This window comes from Phaethon lepturus, unplaced genomic scaffold (genome assembly GCF_000687285.1).
Source record: "Phaethon lepturus isolate BGI_N335 unplaced genomic scaffold, ASM68728v1 scaffold46238, whole genome shotgun sequence".
Lineage (NCBI taxonomy): Eukaryota > Metazoa > Chordata > Aves > Phaethontiformes > Phaethontidae > Phaethon > Phaethon lepturus.
The window spans coordinates 3,858-31,640 of NW_010556352.1; the positions used below are offsets into that span (position 1 = coordinate 3,858).

At 46.4% G+C, this 27,783-nt stretch overlaps 1 protein-coding gene across 1 annotated transcript; it reads right to left on the minus strand.

The window, feature by feature from the left end:
* Positions 1-1,408: 1,408 nt before the first annotated feature.
* On the minus strand, positions 1,409-27,783 carry LOC104624957 (tetratricopeptide repeat protein 28-like; the record flags this gene model as incomplete). The annotated part of the gene is made up of 11 exons (XM_010292447.1): positions 1,409-3,033; positions 3,550-3,657; positions 5,514-5,643; positions 6,464-6,487; positions 8,590-8,666; positions 9,099-9,330; positions 10,394-10,518; positions 12,249-12,969; positions 14,112-14,291; positions 19,382-19,526; positions 27,643-27,783. Coding segments are annotated over 11 exons (3,508 nt in total), but the record flags the coding sequence as incomplete, so codon positions are not given.

The window sequence follows — 27,783 nt, forward strand, 5'->3', positions numbered from 1 at the left end:
GTTTTCAGTGCATGTAAATTATCATTTTGATTCTGATTACATCACTGTATTCAATAGCCGCTTAAAGAAATAATCTCCAATATGATCCATAACACCTAAACACCATCTAGCCTAGGAAAACTAACTTCGCACATCACACTTACTTTGCACATCACCCCTGGGGTGCTCTTGGCTCTCTTTTCTCCACGGATCAGAGGGCACACAGGTTCTGCATACAGCCACTCTGCTTGTTGCCTCATGGATGTGCTCTGATTGTACTGATGTCTGCTTAGACTGGTACACTTGCTCCAAAAGAAACTCAATTCCACAGCAGGGGAAACGTTTGCAGACCTGCCTGCCATGAGCTATGTGGAATGATTTAACAGGATCAGCGAGGGATTTATTTGGTCAGGTGATTTCTAAGTTACATACACTGATGTCACATTCCTGCCTACTGTGGAACTGTATGGAAAATAATGTTCTGAGCTTCAGTGTCTGTAACGCTCTTCTGTGCACACTTAGCAGACAGAAGACATCTGTGCTGCCCAAATACTTGCCAAGATGAAAATTTCACCATTATAACGCTGTGTGCCAGAAAGATCAGAGCATTTGATAAAACCAGAACTTGTCTCTCTGACACATGGTTACTACCTCACGCTGAGGCTCGCCTTGCTCGCTATGCCCCAAGCATTCTTTCTGAGCAGACCAACCAGCAAAATATCACCTGAAAGGTTTCCCTCCAGAAAAGAGATACCTGAGACACAGGTTTAAGAACGGGGCACTTCTGTCCTCTTGTCTTTGCTTCACCAGCCTCTAAATGATGCAAGAGAACTGCCAGTATCATGCTGCTATAGTTTTATTGCCAGCAATTTCTTGTGTTTGGCTAATGTGGCAGAGATATCTAGAGGTATGTCATCTTGTCCTCTCTGTCAGCCTTTGAAAGCAATCACATAAATGGCTTGTACTTCTCCAGGCAGAAGCTTGTGCACACTTTCTTTGTGGTATACAGGAAAGTTCTGCCTCCTCTTGCTTCCCTCTCTGATCCCTGATATGCATAATTTCTGTATAAAAAGCCAGTTGTAAAACCTCCTGTTAGGTTAAGAAATACAAGTAGGTGGCTAAAAAGCTAGTGTTTTATGAACAGACAACTAGATTCACTGGACCTGTTCCTGCCAAGACTGAACCCTACATAGAACCTGTTATCAAGTGAGTCTGGCCAAAGTCCTGATAAGGGAAATTAAAGCCCATCTGTGTAAGGTCCATGTTCCTACACAGTGACAGAGAAGGCCAATCTGTCACATTTCTGTGCATTGCCAACTGTGGGTATCACCACGGCTTCTTAGATAATGGTTCTGTATTGATAAAGGCAAGTGGGCAGAAGCAAATACTTTTACAAGATTGTAAGTTATCAGCTGGTACTCATGACCTTTCAACATTTGGAGGAAGGAAAAAATCTTCCCGGTGACAAAAATTTATAACCGTTTCCAGATGGCAGCCTCAAGGGACGTGCAGTTCCTGGAGTGCTACTGGAAGGTGGAGAATGAGTTGATGTCACTGCATTTGTAGTTTCAGGGCGCCTGTGTCCATTTGGAGGGTTCTTTTGTGGAGAAGCAAGGTGTTGCTCAATAGACAGGTCCTTTAGCTCCAGCTTATCTGCACTTTCTTCTTTGCTGTGCCGTGGAGATAAATTGAGCAAACTGAGGACATCTTTCTTAGATGTCATCGTTCCAGGAGCTCCTCGGAGAATCTTCATTGGGCCAGTGGAGTGATGGGGAGTGCTTTGCCAGAACATCTTTAAGTTGTGAATTGCTTGCACTTTTTCATCAATGGCAGCCATTTTTAATTTGTCTATGTCTGGGGCATCAGCTGGACTTGAACGAGCAGAACCAGCTGAGGAATAAGAAAGAGCAGGAGACGGAGTGCTGCCACCAGGAGACTGATGCCCTGAGCTTGGAGAGATATTTCTGGGTGATTTAGAAATATGAGCACTGTAGGGAGAGCTGGGGTACTTGAGTTTAAATTGAGGCTGCTCAGTTAAGGACCCATGTGAATCACAATTTGGAGATGGCTGCCCACTGTATTGGCCTGTGCCTTCTCTGTTTGACATCTCTGATGTTGTAGGGCTATTATAGCCGGAACTCACTTTCTGAAGGGATGAACTCCTTGTTGGAGGCTTTGGTTTAATTATAAGAGGTGAAGACTGATTCTTCTGACTAGAGCTGACTGGCCGACTGAATGCACTGGTCTCTGAAGATCTGAACACAGATACACCTGCTGGGGTGGAAGCCCCATCATCTGAATTGTTGCCCTTGCTTATTTGGCTGCTGCTTCTCTGAAGGCATTCAACAGCAATGAGGTGACTCTGAGTTTCCTCCAGAATTTTCTGGGCCAACTCTTGTGGATCAAGCTTTGGATTACTGTCCTCCTGGGATTTGACAGTGCTGTCAGTCTCAGTGCTAGACTGGTCAGATTCCCCAGTATCAGAACTTGCAAGTTTCCCAACTTTTTGGAAAGGTGAATTTGGACTGGGAATAAGAGTCATCTTAACAGGAGAACTTGGGGTACTTATGCTCCCTTTGGGGCTGACAGACTCTTTAATGCCTCCAGTCTGACCAGTTTTAGGCTGTTTGTGATCAGGGGAAAATTTTGGTTTTATGTTTTCTTGGTAACTCGCCAAAGGCTCGTTGCTGATTATAGAAAAACCTTCATACTCTTCCTCATCTTTGCTGGCCACAGTGCTGGTTTGTGGCGACAACTGGCTCTGTACTGCAGACCTATGCGGATAGACGTTCTTGGGCCTTTCATAGTCCTGGCGTCCCCTGTGTCCCACACCATCTGGCATGCTCTCTGGCTTGGAAACAAAACTCATAGAAGAAGCAATGGAGCTCAGGCTATACACAGAAATGGCATCTGATGCAATGCTGTCTGGACAAGTAGGAGAGAATGGAGGGTTTTGATACTGGGGTGCAGGGTTGGAAATAGACTGAGCAGAAGCCAATGACTCTAGTGATGAGGAACTGTCCAGACTAAGGCGCTTAGGCAGCTCTGTAGAATCTGAAAAAGAAAAAAACAACAGTACAAACATGCCCCTAGATACACAGTAATATCAAAGAAAACCAGGTAATGTTCTTATCAGAATTAAGAGGAAATGCTACAAAACATGCACTCAGACTCTATGCTACTTCAAAAAACCCAACTACTAATTAGGTGAGAAAAAAAAATGCGCACAGCCCAGGAAATGACCAGGCAGGAAGCTCAGTCCAGGTATCTCAGATGAAACTTCTCAATTCATTATCATTTTGTATCTCAAAAACAAGGGTGAATCATACATCCTCCAGTTGTTGGACTCTATTCCCGGCTTTGGCCTCAGCCGAATCTTAGTGTTTGTTTCCCATATAAAAGTAACATTTTCTGCACCATTTTTCTGTTGTATGATGTATGGTCTGTATGACGTGTGTGATGATGTATGTATGATCTCTGCAAAAGGTAAGAGTGTGAGATTTCAACAGAAGCCATTCTGATCAAATCATCAGATGATACAGGAGCAAAAACTGCTGTAAGTAGCTTTACCAAAAAGTGCCAGCAAGGACTGTAGAGCAAAGTGCATGGTCCTCCTATTAGCTTGTTTCCCAGTTTTCAGAATCACTTCCTCTTGGCCAACTTCACAAAGGTCAAAACCTGTAGCAGAATATGGAGCAGAAAATCACACCTCATAGAAAGATCCAGTGTTTTAAACAATTGATCTCATTTTGAACACAAATACAATAAAAAGATATCAGATCCTGCAGTGTCCTGAAACAATGACTCTTCACCTACAATGCAGACTTTGTTGGTTTGTTTTTATTACTATTTAGCACACCTTCTCCAGCAGGTGTTGGGAGCTTTATGGAGTGAACACATACACATAAACAAATCACTCCTGTCCAAACTTACAGACAAAATGCACTACTCAGTACTGTTTTAGCTGCAAATTATTTGGAATTGTGAGGGAATGATATACTAAACACGTCAGATGACAGTTTCCTACATGCCCTGACCATTCATCATTCATCCAAAGTTTCTCACAGAAATGAGTCTGAAGAAGAGCACAGACCTTGGAATTTAGCAAATGAAGGCTGGGCTGCAGGAGGCATGACTGTGTGCAGAATGATGCCTGGCTTTTACGATCTCCTCAAGCAGTCTTCTTGAATGTTTGTTTTTGCAGCATTGCCTCTTCCCTGCAATGCCTTTTACTAACTGTAAGCAAGGTCCAAGCTAGAATAAAATCTAGTTTGATATTTAGTTCTCATCTGTCTTTTCTGCAGGATGTAGACCCTGGTACATACTATCACCCTAGTAGGTCTTATCACTGCCCAGTGCACAGACTTCCCTGCCAAAGGAACAATAGATTCACTTCAGGTAGAAGGCCAGAAGCAAACTCAAAAGTATGTATTATCACAGAATCATAGAATCATTAAGGTTGGAAAAGACTTCTAAGATCATCAAGTCCAACTGGCAACCCAGCACCACCATGCCCACTAAACCATGTCTCGAAGTGCCACGTCTACATGTTTTTTGAATGCCTCCAGTGATCGTGACTCCACCACCTCCCTGGGCAGCCTATTCCAATGTCTGACCACCCTCTCAGCAAAGAAACTTTTCCTAATATCTAGTCTAAACCTCCCCTGGCACAACTTGAGGCCATTTCCTCTCGTCCTATGGCTAGTTACTTGGGAGAAGAGACCAACACCCATCTCACCACACCCCCCCTTCAGGTAGTTGCAAAGAATGATGAGGTCTCCCCTCAGCCTCCTCTTCTCCAGACTAAATAACCCCAGTTCCCTCAGCTGCTCCTCTCCAGACCCCTCACCAGCTTTGTTGCCCTTCTTTGGACATGCTCCAGCGACTCAGGGTCCTTCTTGTAGTGAGGGACCCAAAACTGAACACAATATTCGAGGTGCAGCCTCACCAGTGCCAAGTACAGGGGCACGATCACTTCCCTACTCCTGCTGTCCACACTAGTGCTGATACAGGCCAGGACGCTGTTGGCCTTCTTGGCCACCTGGGCACACTGCCAACTTAGGTTCAGCCGACTGTCAACCAGCACCCCCAGGTCCTTTTCTGCCAGGCAGCTCTACAGCCACTGCCCTCCAAGCCTGTAGCATCGCATGGGGTCATTGTGACCAAAGTGCAGGACCCGGCACTTGGCCTTATTAAACCTCATACAGTTATGAACAAGAGAGGAACAGGATCCTGAAATAAAAACTGGGGTTAAACCAACCAGACAGCACCAAGCTGCTGTCAACCCTGAAACCCATGTTCTGCTGACTCATGAGATGTTTTGGTGCATGAGAAAAAAAATGCACCTTAACCACTGGCCAACCAGTGAGCAAAGAGCTCTGTGTATGTGAACTGGCAGAGACGTACTGAGCAGCCAGGGATCACATCCACAGATGCAGAGACCACACAGCACCCAGACAAACAAATCTAAAGCTGTAAGTCTCATCACTACTTGAGTAGTTTTAGGAAGACAATGGAAAGAAGTGTTTGCCTACCTAGAGCTGCTAGAAACTCATGACAGCCAGGTAGCCTCCAGAGTTGGACACTGATGGAAACCTGGATTGGTGCAGAGGAGAAATCTTGCTCCTTCTCGCCTGCCTGAAGTTGAACCAGGACTTGATGTAGCTGAAGATAACAATACAAATATTAGCCATTCCTTACAAACCACATCACTGCTTTTCTGACAGTCACAGCTAAGAAAATGCACTGTAAACATCCCTTTTCCTGTACACCCATATATTCAGCTGCTGCTCCTGAACAGAACAGTGAGGTGAAAATGTCTGGGCAGAGGGATAGTCCAGGGACAGCAACAACGGACAAACTTGAACAGCAGCAAAGGTAGGGACAGAACAGGGGTAAAGGTTGGGGGGTGCGACCAGTGGAAACTGAGCAAGAGGGCAGCACAGCAGGAAAATCTGTGAAGTGAAAGAAAAGGAAAGAGATACTTTGGGGCTGCTCACAGAAATGTACTAAAGCCCATTCCATGACTGAGCCATACTCCTTATGCAAATCCCAAGAAACTCATTCTCAGCATTTAACTGAGCAGAAAAAATCATATGAAACCATGGAAGACTTTCCTAATACCTCCATGGCCTCCAGGAAAGAAGTTTCTCAACTGTGCTCAAGGGACAGGAGTAGCGAAGTAGAAAAAAAATGTGTTTATGAAAATTTGACACAAATTAAGGTGCCAGGATCCCATGTAATTCAAAAACTCAACCAGGAGAGGAAGGATGGAAAGTCATTAATCAGGGACCGGCTAGCCTCAGGACCACCCATCTCTTACAACACTTACACAGTCTTTTTTCCACAGTAGCACTGTGGAGCAAATTCCAGGCCTGAAAGCGGCTTGAAGACACTACTCTGCAGCACAGGGAAATGGGTCTGCAGTGACCAAGGCATTTTATCCTGCACAGCAGTGTCATTCCCCAGTATAAGTAATACTCACCATTCCCACCATATTTTTAACAGCCTTTGGGCAGCAGATAACAAGAAAGGAAAAGAGGAGAAAAGAAAGAAAGAACATAGGTTATTCTGTGCTACAAAGTGCCTGTGATAGGGAACCCTACAGTGACACATCCACATGCAAACCAGCATACTGACTGCAAGATGCTCTAACCAGAGAAAGAAAGGAGCAATGGAAATGGCTTGAGCTGTGAATCAGGAGTCCAGCAGCGTGGGAACAGGCAGCTGGAATCTGTGAGTGTCCAGCTCATTACAATCAACTCAGACAGCAGGCAGATACTCAGGCCAACACACATTCTGGCAGAAGGCTGAACATAAAACAAGCCCTTCTCTTGTTTCTCTGGGATTTTATTGGCACTTAATGGAGTCAGCAATCCCTAACTTTTCCTTGCTTGTGTAGTAGTACTGAAGGTCTCTCTTTTGTGGTTCCTGCCTTCTGTTTTGCACTAAAAATAAGCATTTTCTATCCAGAGCAAAAGATCAGGCTTCCTGCCTTGCTGCTTCACTACTGCCAAGAGCACCTGCTCTTTATGAAGCCTATCACCCATACGGGAAAGACAGTGATCAACACCCACTGACTAAACTATCAGTCATTATGCTGCAGTTTTGAACAGTCTTCTCTCCTTTGGGACAGGCAGAGCCTTAGCTACTCACCAACTTAACTGCTGAGAGGAAGGAGGGGGAAAAAAGGAAGTAGCTCTCCCTTCCTCTGTGGTTAAGTTGAAAAACCCAACTTGTAACTGGATAGACTCTTGTGCAAAGGAAATTCTGCCTGGGGATTGGGCTATAGAAGAACATTTGCAAAAACAATGCTATACCCCTGCCAATATTTGTTGCATGGGGCAGCTGAGGAAATGAAGAGTGAATCTTTTGTTAGTTGTGTACAGCCATCTGACTATTCTTCTTTGGGTGATTTAATTATCTGACGCAAGACAACAATTGTGAAGTAACCCTATGGACATATTCCGATCCATTGGAATGTTGTCTTCTACTCGCCACATCCCTTCTACTGCCTCCCTCTGGTGGCAATAAGGAAAAAATAACCCTGCTATTCAACCACAGAAGTCTCAGGCACTGACAAAAGAGCCAAGGCAAGAAAGCAAAATGCCATAAAGAAGCAGCCATTAGCAGTATCTCATGCGCTACTGTAGATCGTTAACAAGAAACCCCTTCCTTGAAGCAGACTCAGTCTAATGGATTGACAAAGCAGACTTCTTAGTGGGCAACAGCAAAGCTGGGGCTCTTATTTTGCATTTTGTGCAGAGACTCAACATGACAGAATGAAGGCGAGCCCTCTGAAGCTACACAGAGATAATCCCTCTGTACCCATCACGGTACTTCCTTAGAACACTTCTGCATAGGGAAAGGGGAAAAAGTGAGCTATACGCCCATTCACTACGTGCAGTGTGGTCATTTACTAAAGCAGGCAAATGATCAAGATAAACCTCAGCAGAGGAGCAATAAGGACAGTAAGAAACATGTAATGGAAAGCCAGCCAGACTGGTGGCACAGAGAAGGGTTAGGTTAGGCTAGCCATGCTAGAAAGATGGGAGAGGGAGGAATGTGAAGGAGATTGGGGGAGCAGGGAGCAGTCCCATAGCTACAGGTGGCACTGCCTTTCTCTTAAAGACCATGAATCCCTTCAGCAGAGCTATGAGCCTGCACACCAGGAGAAGCATAGGCTCAGTAAGTTTTCTGACAGACCCTGCATTGTCTGAAGTCAGCTATACCTTGGGACTTTGGTAATTGCAGCGGACAAAGACCAGTCAACATGGGTCCTAGACAGGATGGCCAAATAGCAATTAGTGGTTCTGCCACTCATTTCCTGTATTTTGCTTCCCCCTTACTGCAGTAGGTATCACGTTTTCACTTCTGTCACTGAACAAGGAGACCCAAGGCCATGCAGCCCAGTAACACATGTGCATTTTTCTCTTCTGGACACACAATTTCATTGACACAAACAGGCAAGTTTAGAATTTCAACCCTGATGTCTCCAAGCAAGCTCTGGGTTGATAAACCAGGTCATAAACCATTCTGTGCATTTCTGAATTTACTGACCTGGGAAGAACCATTTCGAAACTGATACTGGAAGAAAACCTCCCAACTCACCCTGTTGATAAGCTGTTCTCCTGTTTCTGAAGCTGTGATAAGTTTACAAAGTGCCTGAAGTGCAGGGTTAGGCAAACCTGAAAAACACCAGCAGAAACAGGGATTTTCAGTATCTGTTTCTTAACTGCTAGAAATGCAACAGCCTGAACAGAACACAAATTCAGCTAATTCTTAAAACCTCTCCCCCCACATCACTGAACAGTTCTGGAAGCAGCAGCAATTTCCAGAAAGCAAAAGGTTTTCACACATTGCATCTGATCATACATTTTCTGACTGAGAGCTGGGAGAAAGGAATAGTCACATCATGCTTCTCAGATTCTGAACCCAGTAGTAAATGATTCCCATCTATGACAAAAATTTCAGTAAACATTTACTTCTAGAACTTCTACCCTGTTAAATACTTTTATTTCATCATTGTAAAACATCACCGTTTTACAGGCTTGCATCAAGGAAAGGCAGGGAAAGGTTGATGTCTGCTGGGACAGAGCCCATAGCTGGCCTGCTCTTACCTAGGAGGGACTGTATGGTGGTGCTGCACTGCTGTAGCCGGTCACCAGGGTCAGAGGTTGGGAAGAACACTGCTGCCGGGAGGCCACTGGCTGGAGGGTCCAACCGAAATCCTACTGCAGTGAGTAGTGCCTGCCAGCCTGGAATGCCACCAACTTTATTCTCCACGCTTTGTTGGGAGGTATACATGGAGTTGTGCTGCCCATTCTGGATTCGCTGCAATGATTTCTCCACCTTTGGCGAAAATACAGCATTAGCTTATTTTATAAGAGATTTTTACTAACCGCCTCTTTTTACACAGTGAAAAGGCAGGAACAGCAGGCTGGGAAAAAAGAAAACCCAGTGTTAAACCTGGTCTGTCTTACACAGAAGGATATTAGCACCCTTGAAAGCAGAGGCTCCAGTAACAGCACTCAGAGCTGTAAAAATCACTGTGATGAGTGTCAATATTCTCTGGGATGCTGAAAATATTCCACTTTGCCACAGGAAACTAAGTACCAGTTTGATTATGATAGTTTCCTATAAGCCTGGCATTTCTCCCCAAAAGATAACTCGCGTTCAGGTTCCAGTCTCTCATGTACATGGCTTATTACCAGGCAAGAGTCTGCAGCTACATGGTAAAGACAGAACCCAGCAACTGGGATGACTGGCAATACTTAGGTTTCCATCATCCTATGCATACTCCACATTCCTGTGTGACCACCGAAGTCACACTGGAAAGAAAAGTATTAAAAGTCATGAGAGACTATTCTAGCCATCTAGCAGTTTGGCTTCAGTCTTGCTGCTCCCCACAACAGGCTACTGGCACATACGGGGACAAAAGTGCCTCTTATCTTCCAAGTACGCAAAGAGACCGCAGTCACTGTGCTCTGCATCCCCATGGCTGCAATGTTCGTAGCTATTTTCTTGTAGAAACAATTAACTCCAATGATAACCTCATTTTTGAAGCAGCAACCCAATTCAACAGCTAATGCAAACCAGATGGATCTGGGGAGGATTTTGTCTCAATACAATGTCACAACTGGTGACATTTATTCAAAATACAATGTAAGACTTTGCTTCACCAGGTGTCCCAGTCTTTTCACACTGACCCAGAGTTTTCACAAAAAACTACCTTATGGTAAGGGAGGAGGGTTGAAGGTGTATATTCAAGTGGGAGTGGCTACACATCAGGGTGTTTCTCTTCCCATTTATCATTTACCGGTGCATACCCACAGGTAACTCTACCTCACAACTACATGGGCTGCAATGCTCTTCCCTGTGCCTGCTGGGTGTTGTAGCATTTCCTTTCTCTTACCAGGTGTAGCAGGACACGCAGAGCATCTCGTGCCCTTTCAGGGTGCTGCAGAATCTCAGTCAGGGCCTGTCCTACTAGTGAGGAAGGGCTGTTCAGCTTCATATCACTCCCAATAAGCATGAAGCCTGCAGGATTCAGAATAAGAGACAGTCAATCTCCTTTTGTTACAGAAAACGTTCAAAAGAGAAGCAGATATCCTCTGCCCTTTTGGACTAATGGGATGATGGTTTACTGCGCCCTGCAGAGCAGTATTTTCCCAGAGCAGCTGCCCACTCCCTGCCCGGTCCCATAGACTGAACTTCCAGAAAGCTTCTAGATGCTTCTTACTGTCCTCCTCTATTAAATCAATAGTGTTTTCCTGTTCAAGCAAGTGGAAAAACACTGTATTGCAGGCTAAACTTGTCCTAGCAGGCTCCATACCTCTTGTACAGCAACAATAATCGATGGATGCTAAACAATGCTTGCAGAAACAGAACTCAAAAAACTGAAAGCTTTTCCTCTCTCAGTCAGAAACCTGCCTTGGCTTATGCACCATCTAAATGCTAGATTCTCCAAATGTCAGCACAAGGAGCTCCACTTGCCTTCTCATCCATTGCAGTGAGGTGTGCAGCTGCCCGTCCTTGCTCTGGTGCTCTATCCAAGTCCACCATCAAGAGTCAAAGGTGAAAGTCAGGGATTGTGTGTAACGAACTTGCTTACACACCACGGGAGGGGCAGCACTATGACAGTCTGAGTAGCTACTTGGTGGCGATGCCAAGCAGCCATGTCCACACTCATTCTGTTTTGTCTAGGAAGTGGTCACTTTTTTTTAAAATGCTCTTTCTTTTTGAGACAGAAAAATCTCAGAAGGAAAATAAAATACAAATAGAACTGCAGACTCTAACCTAAACTCAGCTCCCATCTGGTATTGTCTGAATCACACCCTAGTGCTGAACTCAACGTGCCTGAAATCACTCTGTCAGACTAACTCCAAGTGCTCATTTTAACAAGCTCTAGTGAGTTTCCCACTCCTCCAGCTACATACAGTTTACATGAGAGCTATACTCACAACAGCTTCCTGGTCTAAAAAACATGGTACTGCTGCCTGTGCAAAAAAAATCCATTTGGGGAATGCCTGCAGCTTTCAAAAACCAGGACTTGTGCCAGGAAAAAAACTGCACGTTATTTGTACATATGCCTGTAACAACACTGTTGAACTCCAAGACTTTGTCTTTCTGAATGTCAACTCTCATCTAATTGAGAGGGAGCATGTACCAGCACTCCACCACTCAGCTTACACTGCTGAGGAATTTCCAGTGGAAGCAAGGGAAGCCCTTCTCCTTCAAGGACCAAAGGAGTAAGACCTGCAAGGTTTATGTCACAGAAATCATAGCTACTGGTTGCTGCTGCAACTTCCAGAAGTACTACTCTTGCCTCCTTGTTAAGAGTTTCACTAAATTCTCAGGAAGAAGGTTCTGTAAATTTGCTGCAGCTAACTGCATCCCAAGTACACAGGAATCATGACCCTACAGATTTCAAACACGGGGAATGAGCTATTGTACTGCACATTATTTCTTTCCAGTCATGAAACCACTGTGATGAAACACACTTCACCTCACAATTGCTTTAAATTATATCAGATTCATAACCCACTTGCTACACACAGTGAAATACCAACATTTTCCATGACACTGACATTCAGCCCCACTCGGCTGAATCAAGGTCTGCAACACAGGGACTGAATTCTGAGAGACTTTAGGCCACATGCTACTCCCAACTACCCGCTAGCACTGCGCCTTGCTTAACTCAAACAATCTGGTATAAGAGCGTTTCCTAGAAACCCCGTTTTTTTTGTCAAAAAGCAAATTCCTCCTACCTGCCCAGTTGGATGGGTGGGAGAACTGCTTGCTGCTCTGTACAGTTTTCATCGCTTCTCCAAGGGCTGCACTGGCTTTCATCCCATTTAAGAGGGAGGAATAGAAGGCATGCACAAACATTTTGGAAGCAGCCACAGGAACAGGCCAGAGTGACACTAAGACACACTGAGCCCCAGCAGCCAGGAATGCTCTTGTCAAGCCAATGACTCCATCAGCAGTGACTTTGCTGTTGGATTCTTGGTAAGAGCCAAGAACCACTAATTTGACAGGAAGCCGCAGATCCAGGACATCAGCTGCTGTAAGGAGAAACTCCTGAAGAGGAGGGCAGTCTGAGATACTCTCCACATCACTGGCATCATCCTGCATCCGAAGGGATTCTGGAATTGTGTAGGGGTTCCCAAAAGAACTCTTGCTGCTGGCTGGATTGCTGTCAGTGTTGGGTGTCAGGACCAAAGCAGCCAGTTTCCAGGAGACATGGGTTGCAAAATGGACACATTCTGCCTGTGTGAGGGCACTCATGACCCTCTCTTTTGTTGCTGCACTGCCAACTAAGGGCTGGCAGCCAAGCAACTCAGATACCATATATGCTTCCTCTTCTGCAGAGGGCATAGGTCCCCATAGCCACCTGTCCATAACTGCTGAAGGGAGCTTGGGATTTCCTATGACAGCTGCCATTGAGGTAGAACTGGAGTAAGCAGGAGTATTCTTCCTCGCATGGGACTACAGAGAGAAAAAGGAAGAGAAAATAGGGTTCAGAGATCTGTTTGTTATAGTGCTGGTAATAAAATATCCTGTCTCATTGAAGTCTGGTCATCATAATTACAAAGAACCTTTGTGTTTCTTTAGTTTATTCCATTTAACTATTCCAACGAACACCTCCACTTCAGTCCAGTCAGGATTTCTATCCCCACATTTTGGGTGTACAGATAGATAAGAATAGAAAGCAACAAACTTAGCCTGGGTTCCTTTGAGGGCTGTAGCAGAGCTAAAAGCATAAAGATGATACCAGCTTCCCACCTTATGGGAAGACTAGTAATCACTCACTGGTTTCTTGCACCTGTATTTCAAGGATCAGTATCACCACTGCCAGTGGCACAGTGCTCTGCATGCAACTGATTACAGGGGTCTGATACTCAACAGAAAAGCCTAATTCCCACCGCAGTAATGCTGACAAGGTTCAGACCCTTTTGCTGTTCCACTGACTGTGTTTAACCCAGTGCAAGCTAAGACATGCAGCAGAACACTGCTCAGCAAGAGCAGATGTGACTTAAGGCATTCTCCCTGGAGACTTGGGCCTTAGAAATGCTGATGCCAAACATCAGCATGAAGATACTTCTGCAGGATTTGCCTGTAGTATTCACTTTGCCTTACAGCTTCAGTGTCATGAGACATTAGTGGCCTTCTCCACACAGAAAGCTACCATGTAGGTAAACATACCAGAAATGCGATAGGACAGTCAGCTTGCCAAGGAAGCTCGGTATAGATCACAAACACCTACATTTCTGCAGTCTGCCGTGTAGTTGCACACCCCAGGACATGCTATCCTTTAGATGAGGATATCCAAATGATCCATTGCCCTTGTCCTTCCTGGCATGCCTGGGGCTGTGATTTTGTGCTGCAGGAACTACATCACTTCTGTGATTCTGAAGTGATGTAGATTCTGAAACAGAATCTACTTCACTGCTGTGGTTCTCAGCGTGCTCATCAGAACTGGGAGTGCCTCAGGAGGGTGGTACATTTGTGGTTTCTATTCTTGTGTCTGGTGTAGCAGGACAGAGCTGCTGCTTTTCTAGCATGTATAGGAACCTGCACCGCATAGGAGAGGTTCCATGAGAGAGAGGTTTTATAAGGCAATGTCAGACCTTGGAGCTGGGATTCAATGACTGGATGGATGGCACTGCAATGAGGCTGAAGCGTTCATAGAGGTACTCATTGGAGGAACTGCCCTTCAGGAGAGCAAAAGGAATGAGGTACAGTTCTCCCTCCAGAACCAGTATCAGCTGGCGGTGGCGGCCAACAGGTCCACTGGAATGCATCAAACCCTGAAAGGAAAAGAGAGAGAATCAGTTCAGCCCTTTCACTCCACCAGTGCCTCAGCTTGCAGTTTCCAAGCATCAGGCTCTAGTCCAACCCCACAACAGGTTTGGAAATATCCACATTAGAATTACGCTCCGTGTGAACACGGATTGCAGTGACAGGTAAACACACATTGGCATAGGACAGATCTATACAGCTGGACTGCTGCTCACGCGTGCACAAACAATCCCATTGAGATGAATGAGCCTTGAGTGCACTGACATGCTGTATGGACCTGCCATCACACCCAGCTTCAGCAGGTGTGCTGGGGCCCAGCCTCACCACAGTACAGTGACTCCTTCCACTCCAGCATAAAATCTTTGTTAGCCCCAATGAGCTATGTCTTGTCAATATTATCACCTTATGCTTTAAAAGAGAATATTCTTTCTGATACTGAATTTCAAAATAGCAACTTCCTATATAAGAGCAAACAATCTACAAACAGACTGTGTATATGACCTGTGCTTCAAGACACTTGACATTGCAATCAACCCAGCGTCACAAATAGGTCTGAAGAGAAAGTAACTTATGGATGGAAAAGTGAGACAGAGAGATCAATAAATAGGGAACACAAACCTGGGCACAAAAAGTGGCAGCTGCTCCTGGTCCCATGTAACTGTGGGAATTTCACTCTTACTTATCTAGTGTATTGTAAAAATAATTAGTTATCACCCCAGGAAAGAGTAACTTCAAAGCACTGAAATTTGCTCCAGCTTAAACACTTGTAGCACACACACAAAAAAGTCTAAAAGACTGTCATGCAGAATGACAGTAAATTTCTAAGTAATTCTACACCTTTAAGCTAGAGTAGCAGCCATAGCTTGGCCTAGCAAATAGACCATTCATCTGAAAATGAAACTTTTAGCACAAGCTTGGATGAGATCAAGTCCTCAATTTGACATAGTTTTGGAGATAACCAGTTCAACTAGGGTTGTTCTATTTCTGCCCAGACTGCTTGATGTTCCCAAAGGCAAGCTAACTTTGCAGCATTCACTGCAGGACAGAGACAAGGATCTAGTATGCAGGACTAGATCCTTGTCTCTGGATTCTCAATTCTTTTGAGAATTTTCATTTTAAGCCATTTTAATTGCCATCAGATGTAGCAAACATCTGTTTTGACAGGAGAAAAACAGCTACTCAGACTGCTCAGCAAATGAAGACAAAACTGCCTGACTCCATTCCAAGTGGATTTCTGAACTAGCTTCCAATGCCTCCAAACATTACCTCTTCCTGATGCAAATTCTGGGGCTTCAACAGAACAGCAGTAAAGGAATTGTGTTTTTCAAACACATGGCTTACATTTCATAAATTACAGTAATTGCCAAAACCTCTAAGGTGTTAGCTAGATATATCCTTATTGGAAGTAGTAACATCCATGTTCTACCTTTTTTCTGTTATTTATCAAACATTACTCCTTTTAACAACCATTCTTTAGAGCACACTTATTTCAGTTGTGTCCCCATTTAACAGGGGAGCAAAGAATCTTCCTTCTTTCACTAACAACAGTGACTACTACTATGAAATGTCTAATGGAAACACAGATTTTTGAAACAAGAGGGGTGCAGAAGCAGTGTCAGAAAATCCTAAAGTGAGAACATGTCGGTTAATCAGACAGTGCAACAGAAAAGAAAGGGATATTGTGCATTCTGAGGATGAATATTACTGCTTGTGTGAAGTTTTATATATAGAGCTCAGACAAATGCAGTCTGGTCCTAACACACAATTCTTCCTCTCCACCTTGCTCAGGGTCTGTCTGGAGCAGACTTTCAGACTGCACTGTGATGCACTGACAGCTGACAATTAATTTGAGATACATTGACCCCATCTCACTAGCAACCAAAGAATAACAGGAATTTGCAGTCAGTCTCACGCTTTAGTTCTCAGGCAACAGTAAAGATGAATTAACATTATTAAAGAAATAGAAAAATCAGTCCGGCAGCCTCGTCAAAAGGGAGTCTGGAGCAAGTCAGAATCATAGAATCATAGAATCATTAAGGTTGGAAAAGACCTCTAAGATCAACCCAACACCACCATGCCCACTAAACCATGTCTCGAAGTGCCACGTCGACACGTTTTTTGAACACTTCCAGCGATGGTGACTCCACCACCTCCCTGGGCAGCCTGTTCCAATGCTTGACCACTCTCTCAGTAAAGAAATTTTTCCTAATATCCAGTCTAAACCTCCCCTGGCGCAAATGTGGCCACTTCCTCTCATCCTATGGCTAGTTACTTGGGAAAAGAGACCAACACCCACCTCGCTACAACTCCCTTTCAGGCAGTTGTAGAGAGCGATGAGGGCTCCCCTCAGCCTCTTCTTCTCCAGGCTGAACAACCCCAGTTCCCTCAGCTGCTCCTCCTAAGACTTGTGCTCTAGACCCTTCAGCAGCTCCACTGCCCTTCTCTGGACACGCTCCAGCACCTCAACGTCCTTCTTGTAGTGAGGGGCCCAACACTGAACACAGGATTCGAGGTGTGGCCTCACCAGAGCCGAGTACAGTACTTCCCTACTCCTGCTGGCCACACTATTTCTGATACAGGCCAGGATGCTGTTGGCTTTCTTGGCCACCTGGGCACACTGCCGGCTCATATTCAGCCGGCTGTCAACCAGCACCCCCAGGTCCTTTTCCGCCGGGCAGCTCTCCAGCCACTCTTCCCCAAGCCTGTAGTGTTGCAAAATACCAAAAAACAGGTCAGCTATGAGGGACAGTGTCAAACAGTAGCAAGTTTAACACAGACAGAAAGGTGCTTTTAAAGGCTTTCTCCTGTCCTCCTTACAGGTCTGCAGCTCACTCTGCCTCACAGACTGCAGATGGACATGAAGGGCAGTCGCTGACACACAGCTGACTCAGGAGCCTTCCTGTGAACCACCTCCGCTCCATCCTGACATGCTGTTTACAGACCCAGCAGTCCTCAGGGAAGCCTCCCTGGCACTCACTGCCTGGGGTGAGCCAGCATGGGTGCTCTGCAGCTACATTTACCAGCCTCCATTCAGTTGTGCCTCCTTCTGCAGAGAGTTGACAAGCAGCAGTTTCCCACCAGGGCAGCTGTTGCTTTCCAGAAATGTTTTGGGGTTTTTTTTTGTTTTGTTTGTTTGAATGCATGTGCCATTTTACTTACTGCTCCAGGACCTTTAGCTATCAGCCATACAATAAGAGCATCTGAGCCATAGTGACATGTGCCTAGCAGAATTTTTCATTTATACATAAACCCCCTAGAGTTTAGTATTTTTTTCCTCACAATCACTGTATGTGCATTACAGAAATGAAGTAAAACTATGAGAATCATTTGCATTTCATATATCTCCAAGAATTAATTTTAGGGTGAGTTCTAACAAAAAAGAATCTCTTCAGTGAGAAAAAGGAGAAAAGCATGAACTGTCAAGCACAGGAATGTGTGCTCTACTTCACAGCAATGACACCAGCTACACTGGTGACTTGTCACGAAGGTGGAGAAGTCTCTGGTCCATTACACACAGGGAGCATGGCTGTGCAGGGTTACAGCTGACAGGTGCTGGCTTGGATGGGTCCCTCACTTTCAGCTAGTGTCACTATAATTGGAAATTTCTGTTATAATGGGAGTGTCAAGCAACAGACAAGACCTGAACTGCATCTTCTTAGAAAGTGGCTAGTAAGGACCCTGTATCTGCTAATTGTGTGCTCTCTGAAAGCCCTGCCAAGCCCTACAGTACCTTACTGGAGCCAGCTTTAGGCCTCAGACACCCAAACCTGCCAAGCAGTGCCCAACCACAGTGTATACTCACTGGGAAGGAGAAGCAGGCTCCTAGGGTTGCCCATGAGAATTTCCTCCCGGCCTGTCTTAACTCTTTACACTAGCTGTAAGCAGGCGTTAAACTCCCAGGTGAAGCTTTCTCACAAATGTTGTAGTAGATGATAGAGAAAACTCATAAGCAGAGCTGACATCCTTGCACTGCAAAGAGGATAGACATGCTGCCTCTAGAGCGGAAGGCCTCACTCTCCAAGATTCATGGCTTGACCGCGGGATGGCAGGCTGAGAGCTAACAAAGGCTCAGGCTCACAGAGGTTATGCCTCCGCAAGAGAGGTGACTTCTGCAGACAAGATTAAAGCATCCAAACAGTCTTTAAAGTAACCCAAGGTAAAGCTGGTTTTCCCTCTCACATGACAGAATCATGACATTTCAATCTGTTTGTTCAGCTGGATACTGAGAAAAGACTAATTCTTGACTGAGTGACTTTACCTCTTCTAGCTAGAGATACCATGCAACAGAGACACAGGACTTTTTAATTTATCCTGCCATTGCTCCATGAGACTGGAACCAGGGGCTGCGCTGCTGCTCCTGGCCTCCCACATAGGCTGGCCAGGGTTGCCACAGGACACCACGCCATGCAGCTTCCCTTTGCTTCTGTGTTTACCCCATGATCCACCAGCATGGGACGATGCCAGAGCCTGTGTGCTCCACCTCCACACTGGCAGGTGTGCCCCAGTGCAGCACTGCCATGTGCTGAGCAGGGCCCCGAACGGGCCAAGAGCTAGGACACCGGCTGTGAACCAAGCAGGCTGCTGAGCACCTGACCAGCCCCAGCAGCAGCTCCCACCCCCTGCTGCTGGCACTTGCTAGGAGTATGTCTACCTCTTTGCAAAAGCACCAGCCCCTGGGATGGAGAGAGAGCAAGGCCCAGCTTGTCTGGCTGCAGGTGGCTGCCAGTGCGGCACTGCATGGCAGTGGAAGGTGCAGGTTTGGCCAGTGGTGCTGCCGGGCTCACAGTACTGCTTTTTCTATCCCCTGAACTATTTGTCCCTAGACAGAGCTGTTGAGTTTGCCAATTAGTATTGGTGAATTAAGAATACACTTCCTGCTTAGGTTCATCAAAAGCACTGTACTTCAACAGCTGACTGGAAGCAGTATCAACAGCAACATCCCTCCACCTCCCAACACACCCAGTCTCACCATCTGGGAAGACCAAGTGAAAACCACCATGCTTCAGATACAATCCCCAAGCTGCCTATTCTTACTTTCCCACACTGACAGGGGATTTTCATAAGTGAAGCTCTACATTTGTCCATGGCAAAGGCTTACTCCTTCCATAGGTCCTATCAATAAGTCGTAGAGCGCACGGAGTGGGGGTTTGGTGAAGGAAGTCTGCCTCCTTGGAAGAGATGATGTTCCATCCTTAACAGGAGACATGGTACTGCTGAACAGACTGGTCATGCTCTGACAGCTCCTGTGGGCAAAAGGCAAGTGAGAGGTTAGTTGCAGAAATCTGAGGTCCACTACAGGTTGCCCTGAATTCATAACACTGACGATGAGCCAGTCTCTGTCCATCCAGAGGACTCTTTTCTGTAAGATGCTTCATGGCAGGGCTTTATTCTCCCATTCAGCTTCACACCACAATGAAAAATGACATTAATGGCAGGGTAAACCAGTTGCAAGCAGCATATTACATTGCTATGGAGTTTCTCTATAAGCTCAAGTGCCTGAAGTACTGTTCAGAGTTTTTACTGCATATGTATGTATAGCGGTTGTGTGCAGGCAAACATGAGACTCATTAACAGTTGACTACAATCACAGGAACATTTGCACTTGGATTTTGCACCAACTAATCTAGCATGGTACCAAGAGGAAATATGACAACAGGCAATCAACAAGACATGAAGATTATGCCTGCACTTGCTGCCACTCTGCCAAATGGCTCTGTGAAGCCAGATGCGTGAGCTGACCTGAGCCCATTTCTGACATCCCCACAGACAGAGCTCTGACATGCTCTCCTGGCATCACCAGCCACCAAACACAGTCACTCTGAGGAGATTGAGATGGCATGTCTACAAAAAGTTATTGCCCTGTTGAAGAAATGATGTTGCCCCATTCTGGTCTCACTAATCCAGCAGCTGTGCTCCCCAGAAAGGTTATCCTTGGCTTTGTGCCATGAACAACCATTTTATGTGAAAAGGATAACTTTCCAGAAAGTTTTAACAGGTGGGCCTTCAAGAAAAGGTGGGGAGGGAAATAACACATTGAGCAGTAATGGCAGTGCAAGGTCTGAAGTGTAACCAGTGTCACTGCTGGGGCTGTCCAGTAATGAACACAACAATCTCAAGCATAAAAGGCCACCCATGAGGCAACACACCGCCCCATTGTCCTCAAGGTGCTAGATGGCATTCGATGGAGGGTTCCATGAAATCCCAGTCCAGATCATACTCCGATGCTGCTGCGCAGAGAAAGCCTCCCTCGATTCTTGGTCTCTAAGAAGCACAGCACTGTTTTGCCTCTCAGACACCTTCCAATGCTATGTGCCTTTGCCAATTTACACAACAGGAGAGCAGCTACAGTTTTCTGATTCATGACCAAGCTCTTGCTTTATCAGGACACTAGTCTGCAATGTCCTTTTTTTGAGACTGTTTACTCTGAAGAAATGCCTTGTCTGTTTCTGATTTTTACCTCTTGCCTGGTTCAATTTTTGGCTATCAACACAGAACAGAAATAAAAGCAGAAAGTATTTGCACATCCAGGAAATCTAAAGAAAACTCAGCATTCAACAGAGATGTAAATCAATGAGATATATTAATATGTTGATTGCATATTTACCTATAGCAAATACACACACACACATATAGGCACAGTATCTCTGCGTATTGCCAGATTAAGCCAACATGCAGGAAAAGACAAGGAGAGCAAACACATTCCACTCAAGTGCACTTCTACCACTGACAAACCACAGGCCTGAGATATACCCTTGACCCTTCCTGACAAATACCAAGACAGATTCAGAACATTTCTTTCTCCTCTCTCTTTCTCCCCTATCTTTCTTTCTCTCCTCGGTTGCTGCAACTAGTCTCCAGACCCAGCTCACATCATGTCTAAAACTTATTCTCTGAAGAAAAACGATGCTACCACCCATGCTCCCCACTAACAAGGAATTTACATCTTATGAGTCAACAGAAGTAATTTAAGAATGCAAACGGAAGCCTGGTGTCCAGCTGCCCATGCTCTCCAATGCAGAGATTCTGGTGAACGTACGACTATGATGCTGCTACTCAGAGCTGCTGAAAACTTGACTAGGTGACTTGGGCACTATCAAGTTCAGTGCAGGATCAGCATGGACTCAGCATTGCCTGCTCCCCTTTGGACCCCTCTGCATAGCTTCACTGCAGCAGCTGACTGAGCCAGGCACGCTTTGAAGTGCTCAGTTGTTTCCATACCCTGTTGTCCTGGTTTCAGCCAGGATAGAGCTGGTTTTCTTCACAGAAGCTAGTGTGAGACTGTGTTTTGGATTTGGGATGAGAAACTGTTGATAATGTGCTGACGTTTTGGGTTGTTGCTGAGTAGTCAAGGACAGTCCAGCTTCTTGTGCTGGCTTGCCAGCAAGGAGGCTGGGGATGCACGGGAAGCTGGGAGGGGACACAGCCGGGACAGCTGACCCAGACTGGCCAAAGAGATATTCCCTACCATACGACGTCATGCCCAGTACATAAACTGGAGTTGGCCGGGGGGCGGAAATCGCTGCTCGGGGACGGGCTGTCGATCACTGGGTGGTGAGCAATTGCTGTACCGGGCATCACTTGTTCTTGTACATTCCTTTGTTGGTATTATCATTGTTCCCTTCTTTCTTTCTGTCCTATTAAACCGTGTTTATCTCAACCCACGAGTTTTTTTTCCCCATTCTCTCCCCCGTCCCACTGCGGGAGGGGGAGTGAGCGAGCGGCTGCGTGGTGCTTAGTTGCCGGCTGGGGCTAAACCACGACACCTGTGTGGCACAGATTTTAAAATTAGATCAGGAAATAAAAACTGTGCTTTCCCATTCTCACGCATTTCTAGTGCCCTGAAGCCTGTGCTCAAAGCACATCCCTCTAGTATATCGGGCCCGATACCAGTCTAGAAGGGCTGGGATACCCCACCGCTTATCCAGGAACCAGTGAGCATCTAGAGCTTTAGTCCAAGCACAGCAGCCCTGACCTTCCCACGAAGCCGCGATTTGCCAGCAGGTGGCACTCGCCAGCCTCACCTGCTGTATTAAGCAATTTTAACACACTAACTTATTGCAGGGAATAGGGGCTTGATTAATCAGCAGAGCCTCCTTGATTTTGGTTTCACAGCCAAGCAGCTCTAGATTTATTCCTTCATCACTCGGATTGCTTTTTATTAGAACAAAGCCAAGGGAGTATCACAAATCTTTCACATCTCTTGCCTGTTGTGTTTGTGTACACAAAGAAGAGTGAGGAAATCCATAGGGGGAGGATGGACAGAGATCTTTTGTAGTAGGCAGAGCAGACCTGGAGCCCTAGCCAGCCCACTCCCTTTCCTCCCAATCCAGTGCAAACAAATGGCTCTCCAGGTGGCTTGTCAGGCATCTGAGTCCAGGCAGTTTCAATGTGACAAGAGGGAGACTTCTCAATCTTTTGGCCAAATGCCCTTCTACAGAGCACCAGTGCTGGCTTCTGGGATGCTGCACTGATCATTTCTACCTTGCTCTTGCAATGTAGAGGGGTCCCCTGATTTCTGGAACAGTAAAATCTAATTTGGAAGCCTATATCCAGACTCTGGAGTGCTGCTTATTTATAACCCTAACCTGCAGCAAGCAGAGGAAACAGCAAAAACTGGGACTCAGGACCGCCTGCATACATGAGCTTTACCTCTGCTTCCGCCCTTTGTCTTGGAAATGCAAGAACAAAGCATTGATCCCATGACAGCCTCATACAAAGGGGGAGAAAGCCCGCGTCATGCAAGCCTTGAGCTCAGATTGATTTGGCCTACCATCAGCCTCACAGGGCCTGGCTCTGCTTGCTGAAGATGAACGTGTCTGGGCCCACGCAGGAAGGCTAAGTTCATACCAGAATCAGCACAGAGCTGCTCTTGCTTTGGCACTCGTTAGAACTCTGGACAAGTCAAATACTACTCATGATCAAGCACTAGCCATTTGGGAGAACTGGGAGTCAGACTTACTGCTGCAGTAGTCTGAGAGCCTCAGGACAATGGATATCCATCAGGCCTGTCTTTCTGCAAGCCCTTCTCAAAAAGGTTCTTCCTAGAGATGAAGCCCCAAATCCACATTCAGGGCATTGACACACTCACAATACCAAGCTGTGGGAAGCTCCAGAAAACATTCAGATATGAGCTCCCTATGGATTATTTCAAATGAGATCCCTGTGGATCGGCAATTATCTCCAGAACCCACCAGTGGTTGCACAAAACCCACAGACCACCCAGCACTCTCTGCTTGTGTGGTCTGTACTTGGGCAGCTACAGCACTGCACCCCGTATGGTAGAGAACCAGACAGATAAGAGACTCTCCAGCCACTGCTTTCCAAAGACCTCGCTTCATCCTGGGCCAGCCAGCACCCCTGGTACACCCCTATCCCTCTGCTCTGGAGGGGCTCAGCTGCAGGGCAAGCTGTCCAGCCCCTGAGGGCATTAATAGGCTTTAGTGACCCTGAGGAGCCTGAACTGGGGCTTCAACCAACATGCCCTGCCCATGGGCCCAGGAGCTCCATTTAAGCTGGGGCCTGGGCCTTCAGTCTCTGCTTGAGCTACACTGCAGGTATGCTTGTCTCCAGCTCCACCACAGACCTGCCTGTGCCTGCCCGTGAACCCTGCTGATCCAGAGCCTGACCTGCAGACTAACATCCCCTCAGACTGCCCCTTCCCAATGGACCTGCACAGCCATCAGTGGGCTGTGTCTGACCCCAGTTACCGCCACCAGACCTGATCCTGACTCGGACACTTGCACATCTGGCTTGACCTCAGACCTGCCTCATCACCAGGCATTTGCCTGATGATCTGAACTCTCGGCTGACTCTGTCTGCCATCCACAGGTCTGCCCTGCTAACTTCGCTGCATACTGTGGGATGGGGTCCTGCTGGTGTGGCCTCTGCCCCACAGGCTCTGCTGCTGCACCTGGCTCTCAATACATTAGGGAGCAGCTGGTCCTTGCTGTGTGACAACATAAGCACAGCCAACAGGGCCAAAATTAACACAACGGCCGGGTGCCCCAGCAAGAGGAGAGGGGAGATATACTCAGAAAGACATCACATGATGGTCACTAGGATGAAACCCTGAGTAAAAAGAGATGAAACAGTATCTTGGCAATAGCTTCTGAGGCTCCATGTGAATTGTAACCTTCTGCTAGACTATGCTAGCTGGATTCATAGAGACTTTACTCTTACTAGGGCACTGAGCTTGCTCTGGAAATCTTCAACTATGCTTGTAGGACTGGCCATGGACCTTGTGCATGCTGATTCTGCGGGAAAAGAACAGATTGCTCTCTGCAATCGTAAGGGGAGCTGAGAGATAGCAATGGCTTTGGCAGAAGTGAATTTGCATCTCAAGTTATATTGCTCCTTACCTCCCAATTTGCCTTTTACAAATTATCACCATGCTACATTGCAAAAATTGCCCTCAAGGAAGTATATTTTACCCTTTGAGCAGTGTCAAGGCCGATTTTCATGTTTTCTGCAGGTACAGGAAGGAGGACAAACCGTATCCCCATGATGGCGGGAGAGCTATATTCAGGTACAGGCAGTGATCAAGACCCTTGCTCGAGCAGAAGATGACTAGCAGGGAGGAAATCAGATTTTAATCTGGAAACCTAACACAAGTCTAAGAGCCCTAAGGAGCAGAGAAAACAGAAGCTGCATAAGACACGAGCAACTAGGAGTATCTTGGGGTCTGTATCAGTGGCATCCCCAGCTCAGACAGCGATTGCCCAGTACTGAGATCACTGCAGTGTCCCTTCAGTGCTTCTCTCTCCCTCGAAGTCCATGTCTTCTCAGAAGTTCCTTAAGTTACCTGCCAAACCCCCACATTTTTGCTTTTCTAAGCAGAGCTGCCAAAAAATTACACTATTATCTGCTTAAAAGCCAGGTTACCTGATGACAGGAGCCAGAGAACACCAGTCCCAAGCCAAAGGCTTCCTTTCAGTCACCCGCTTGTCGCCAGACATGGAGACTGGATGGCTCCAAACAGTCCCAGCATCTCCAGGGCCTCATTTTCTAACATGGGACCTTAACAGCATGTGCAATTCCTGTGCGTGAGGGAACTTGCACTGGCCCCAAGCCATGCAAACTCCCTTGAGGATCTCCAACATTCAAGCACAAGATGTGCACACGCATTCAGGCCCCACATGAGGAATGCAGGGCCTGCCTTGGCAGTAGGAAAGACAAGCTCTTATTCTCAGCTCCAAGCAGGCCCTACTTTCTTTGTCCCTGCAGTGCAGAAGCCAAAGCAAACAGACGTCATACCTTCAATCGCTGCTTGTGAGCCACAATTTTACCATGCTCTGAAGCACTACAGCAGCAACAATCCACTCAGCATTGACCTACAGCTATATGAACTCACTCCAGTACTAGCTGGCAGAAAAGCCATTGCACAGAGGAGGTGAACTGGAATCTGAAGCTACAGTATCACAGCTTGTGTTCTAGCTAACCATTCAATTCTGTTGCTTAACCAAAGTCTAAGAGCTCACAGTTCCTTGTTAGAGCTCTAGGCCAGTGCACAGAAATGCTGCCTGCTCCCATTCTATTTCCTAATATGCTCTCTTCCATGCAGATTTTCATCTGGTTCCTTCCTGAAGCTTCAGGGCTCTGGGAAGGATGTCTCCTTGTTGTCCCAAGCTTCGTGTGCTGCATGCCGTACAGAGCCACTCCACTCTCTACACAGCTTAATTATAAAGAACCACACAGTACAGCAAGAGGCCAGCCAACGCTTTCTACAGTTCCAGACTCTGTAGCCTCCAGTTTGATCACCTATGGGACTGGAGCAGATGTTAATTACAGGAAGTATTCAGAGGATTGGGCAGGACCACAGCATCCACCCTGAATTCAGGGCTCAGCAAGCCAGGTGCAAAACGTGTGGCAGCGTTAGCTCTGCCACTAGAGTCCCCTGGTATGCCCCCATCTGCAGGCAAAAGGTGGGAGGCAGGCAGGCCATACAGCAGTGCCTTCTCATTCTCTTCATCTCAGTGCTCATGGTGAGAACATCAAAGACATGGCTGGTTCTGGTGCTCCTTCTGATGCTCTTGTTGAGGGTGCTTTAAATTAAGTGCTCAAGTTGCCCCAAACCTGAGCTTTTCCTAAAAGCTGCAAGCTAATTACCTGATAAGGCACCCAAGGTAAGCTCCTGGATGTGGGTTCAAGGTAATGCACTTGGCTCCTATGGAGCAGAAAGACATGCTGCATGGTCGGCCTCTGCGGTGTTCCTGAGGATTAGCATTCCCTGGAGCAGAATCAGATCATATTTTTCCCCTGTAATCAGAGGGGCATTCTCCTGTCCTTCTAAGCCTGATGAACTAGCAAAACATCTCAGCAATTCTGGGGACCTGGCTGTTTGATCCAAAACTAGCAAGTACTCATAGTTCATCATCAATGCAACAGCTTGAACAGATACGCATGTGGATTCTGGAAAGGAAAACTGGCCAGGTATTGGTGCCAACAGGCAGCTCCCAGTTTCATGGGGATGCTGTTACAGCTCACAAGCTCCAGTAATGGCTCACAACACTGCAGGCTGATCGCATTTCATTTTCCAGCTGAGAAAGGCCTAGGGTATCCTGTGCTCACAGTCCATGCTGGAGCACAGATCTAGCCAGAAACCCTGGGTTGCATCATGCAGTCCCTCTCCACTGGAGGAGTGGTAACACTGGAAAAATTCTGTCTTCAATTTTCATTTTGAATGCTTGCCCTAATTAGCACAGTAATGCGAAAGACTGAGACCTGAGCAAGTTGTAGCAGGCAGAAAATGAGTTGAGACTGTGCAGCTAGCACACAGTCCTGTAACTCTGGAAATGCAACATATTCCCAGCTAGTTAGTACAACAGTTAAGCTCAACAGAAGCTTCCATAATAAGTGTATAGCACAGAGCTCCAAGCTCCACACCTCAGAGACACCAGAGACAAAACAGAGTTTCGTTGCAATTGTTCAGATAGTCAAAAACCCTCAGCAAGTTTGCTGAGATACAAAACTGGGAGGAGTGGCTGATAGACCAGAAGGCTGTGCTGTCATTCAATGGGATCTGGACAGACTGGAGAGTTGGGCAGAGGGGAACCTCATGAAATTTAACAAGGACAAGTGTAGAGTTCTGCACCTGGGGAGGTACAACCCCATGCACCAGTACAGGTTAGGGGTTGACCTGCTGGAAAGTTCCCCATACATCCATGCTGTGAAGAACGTATGGTTACTGCAACAGTAAAGGATAGTATCAGTTGCTGCTCTGTGCCTCCACAACTCGGGGCAACAGGGAGACCACGAGCAATGGCATTGGCTGCACCCTGAACTTGCAATTTAGAGAGAAGTCTGTAACCAAGACATCTCATTCTGCTTGCTGATCCCCACAGTGCAGTGCCATATTCTCACCTGTTCAAGAGGTTGTTCCTGCTGCCCATCCTCAGGAAGCCAGTCGGATCAGTCATTGAGTTCAGCTTGTTATTCATCTCCTCAAACTGTTGATCCATGATATCCCCAGCTTCACTCTCAGTCTCGCTACTAGCACAGGCT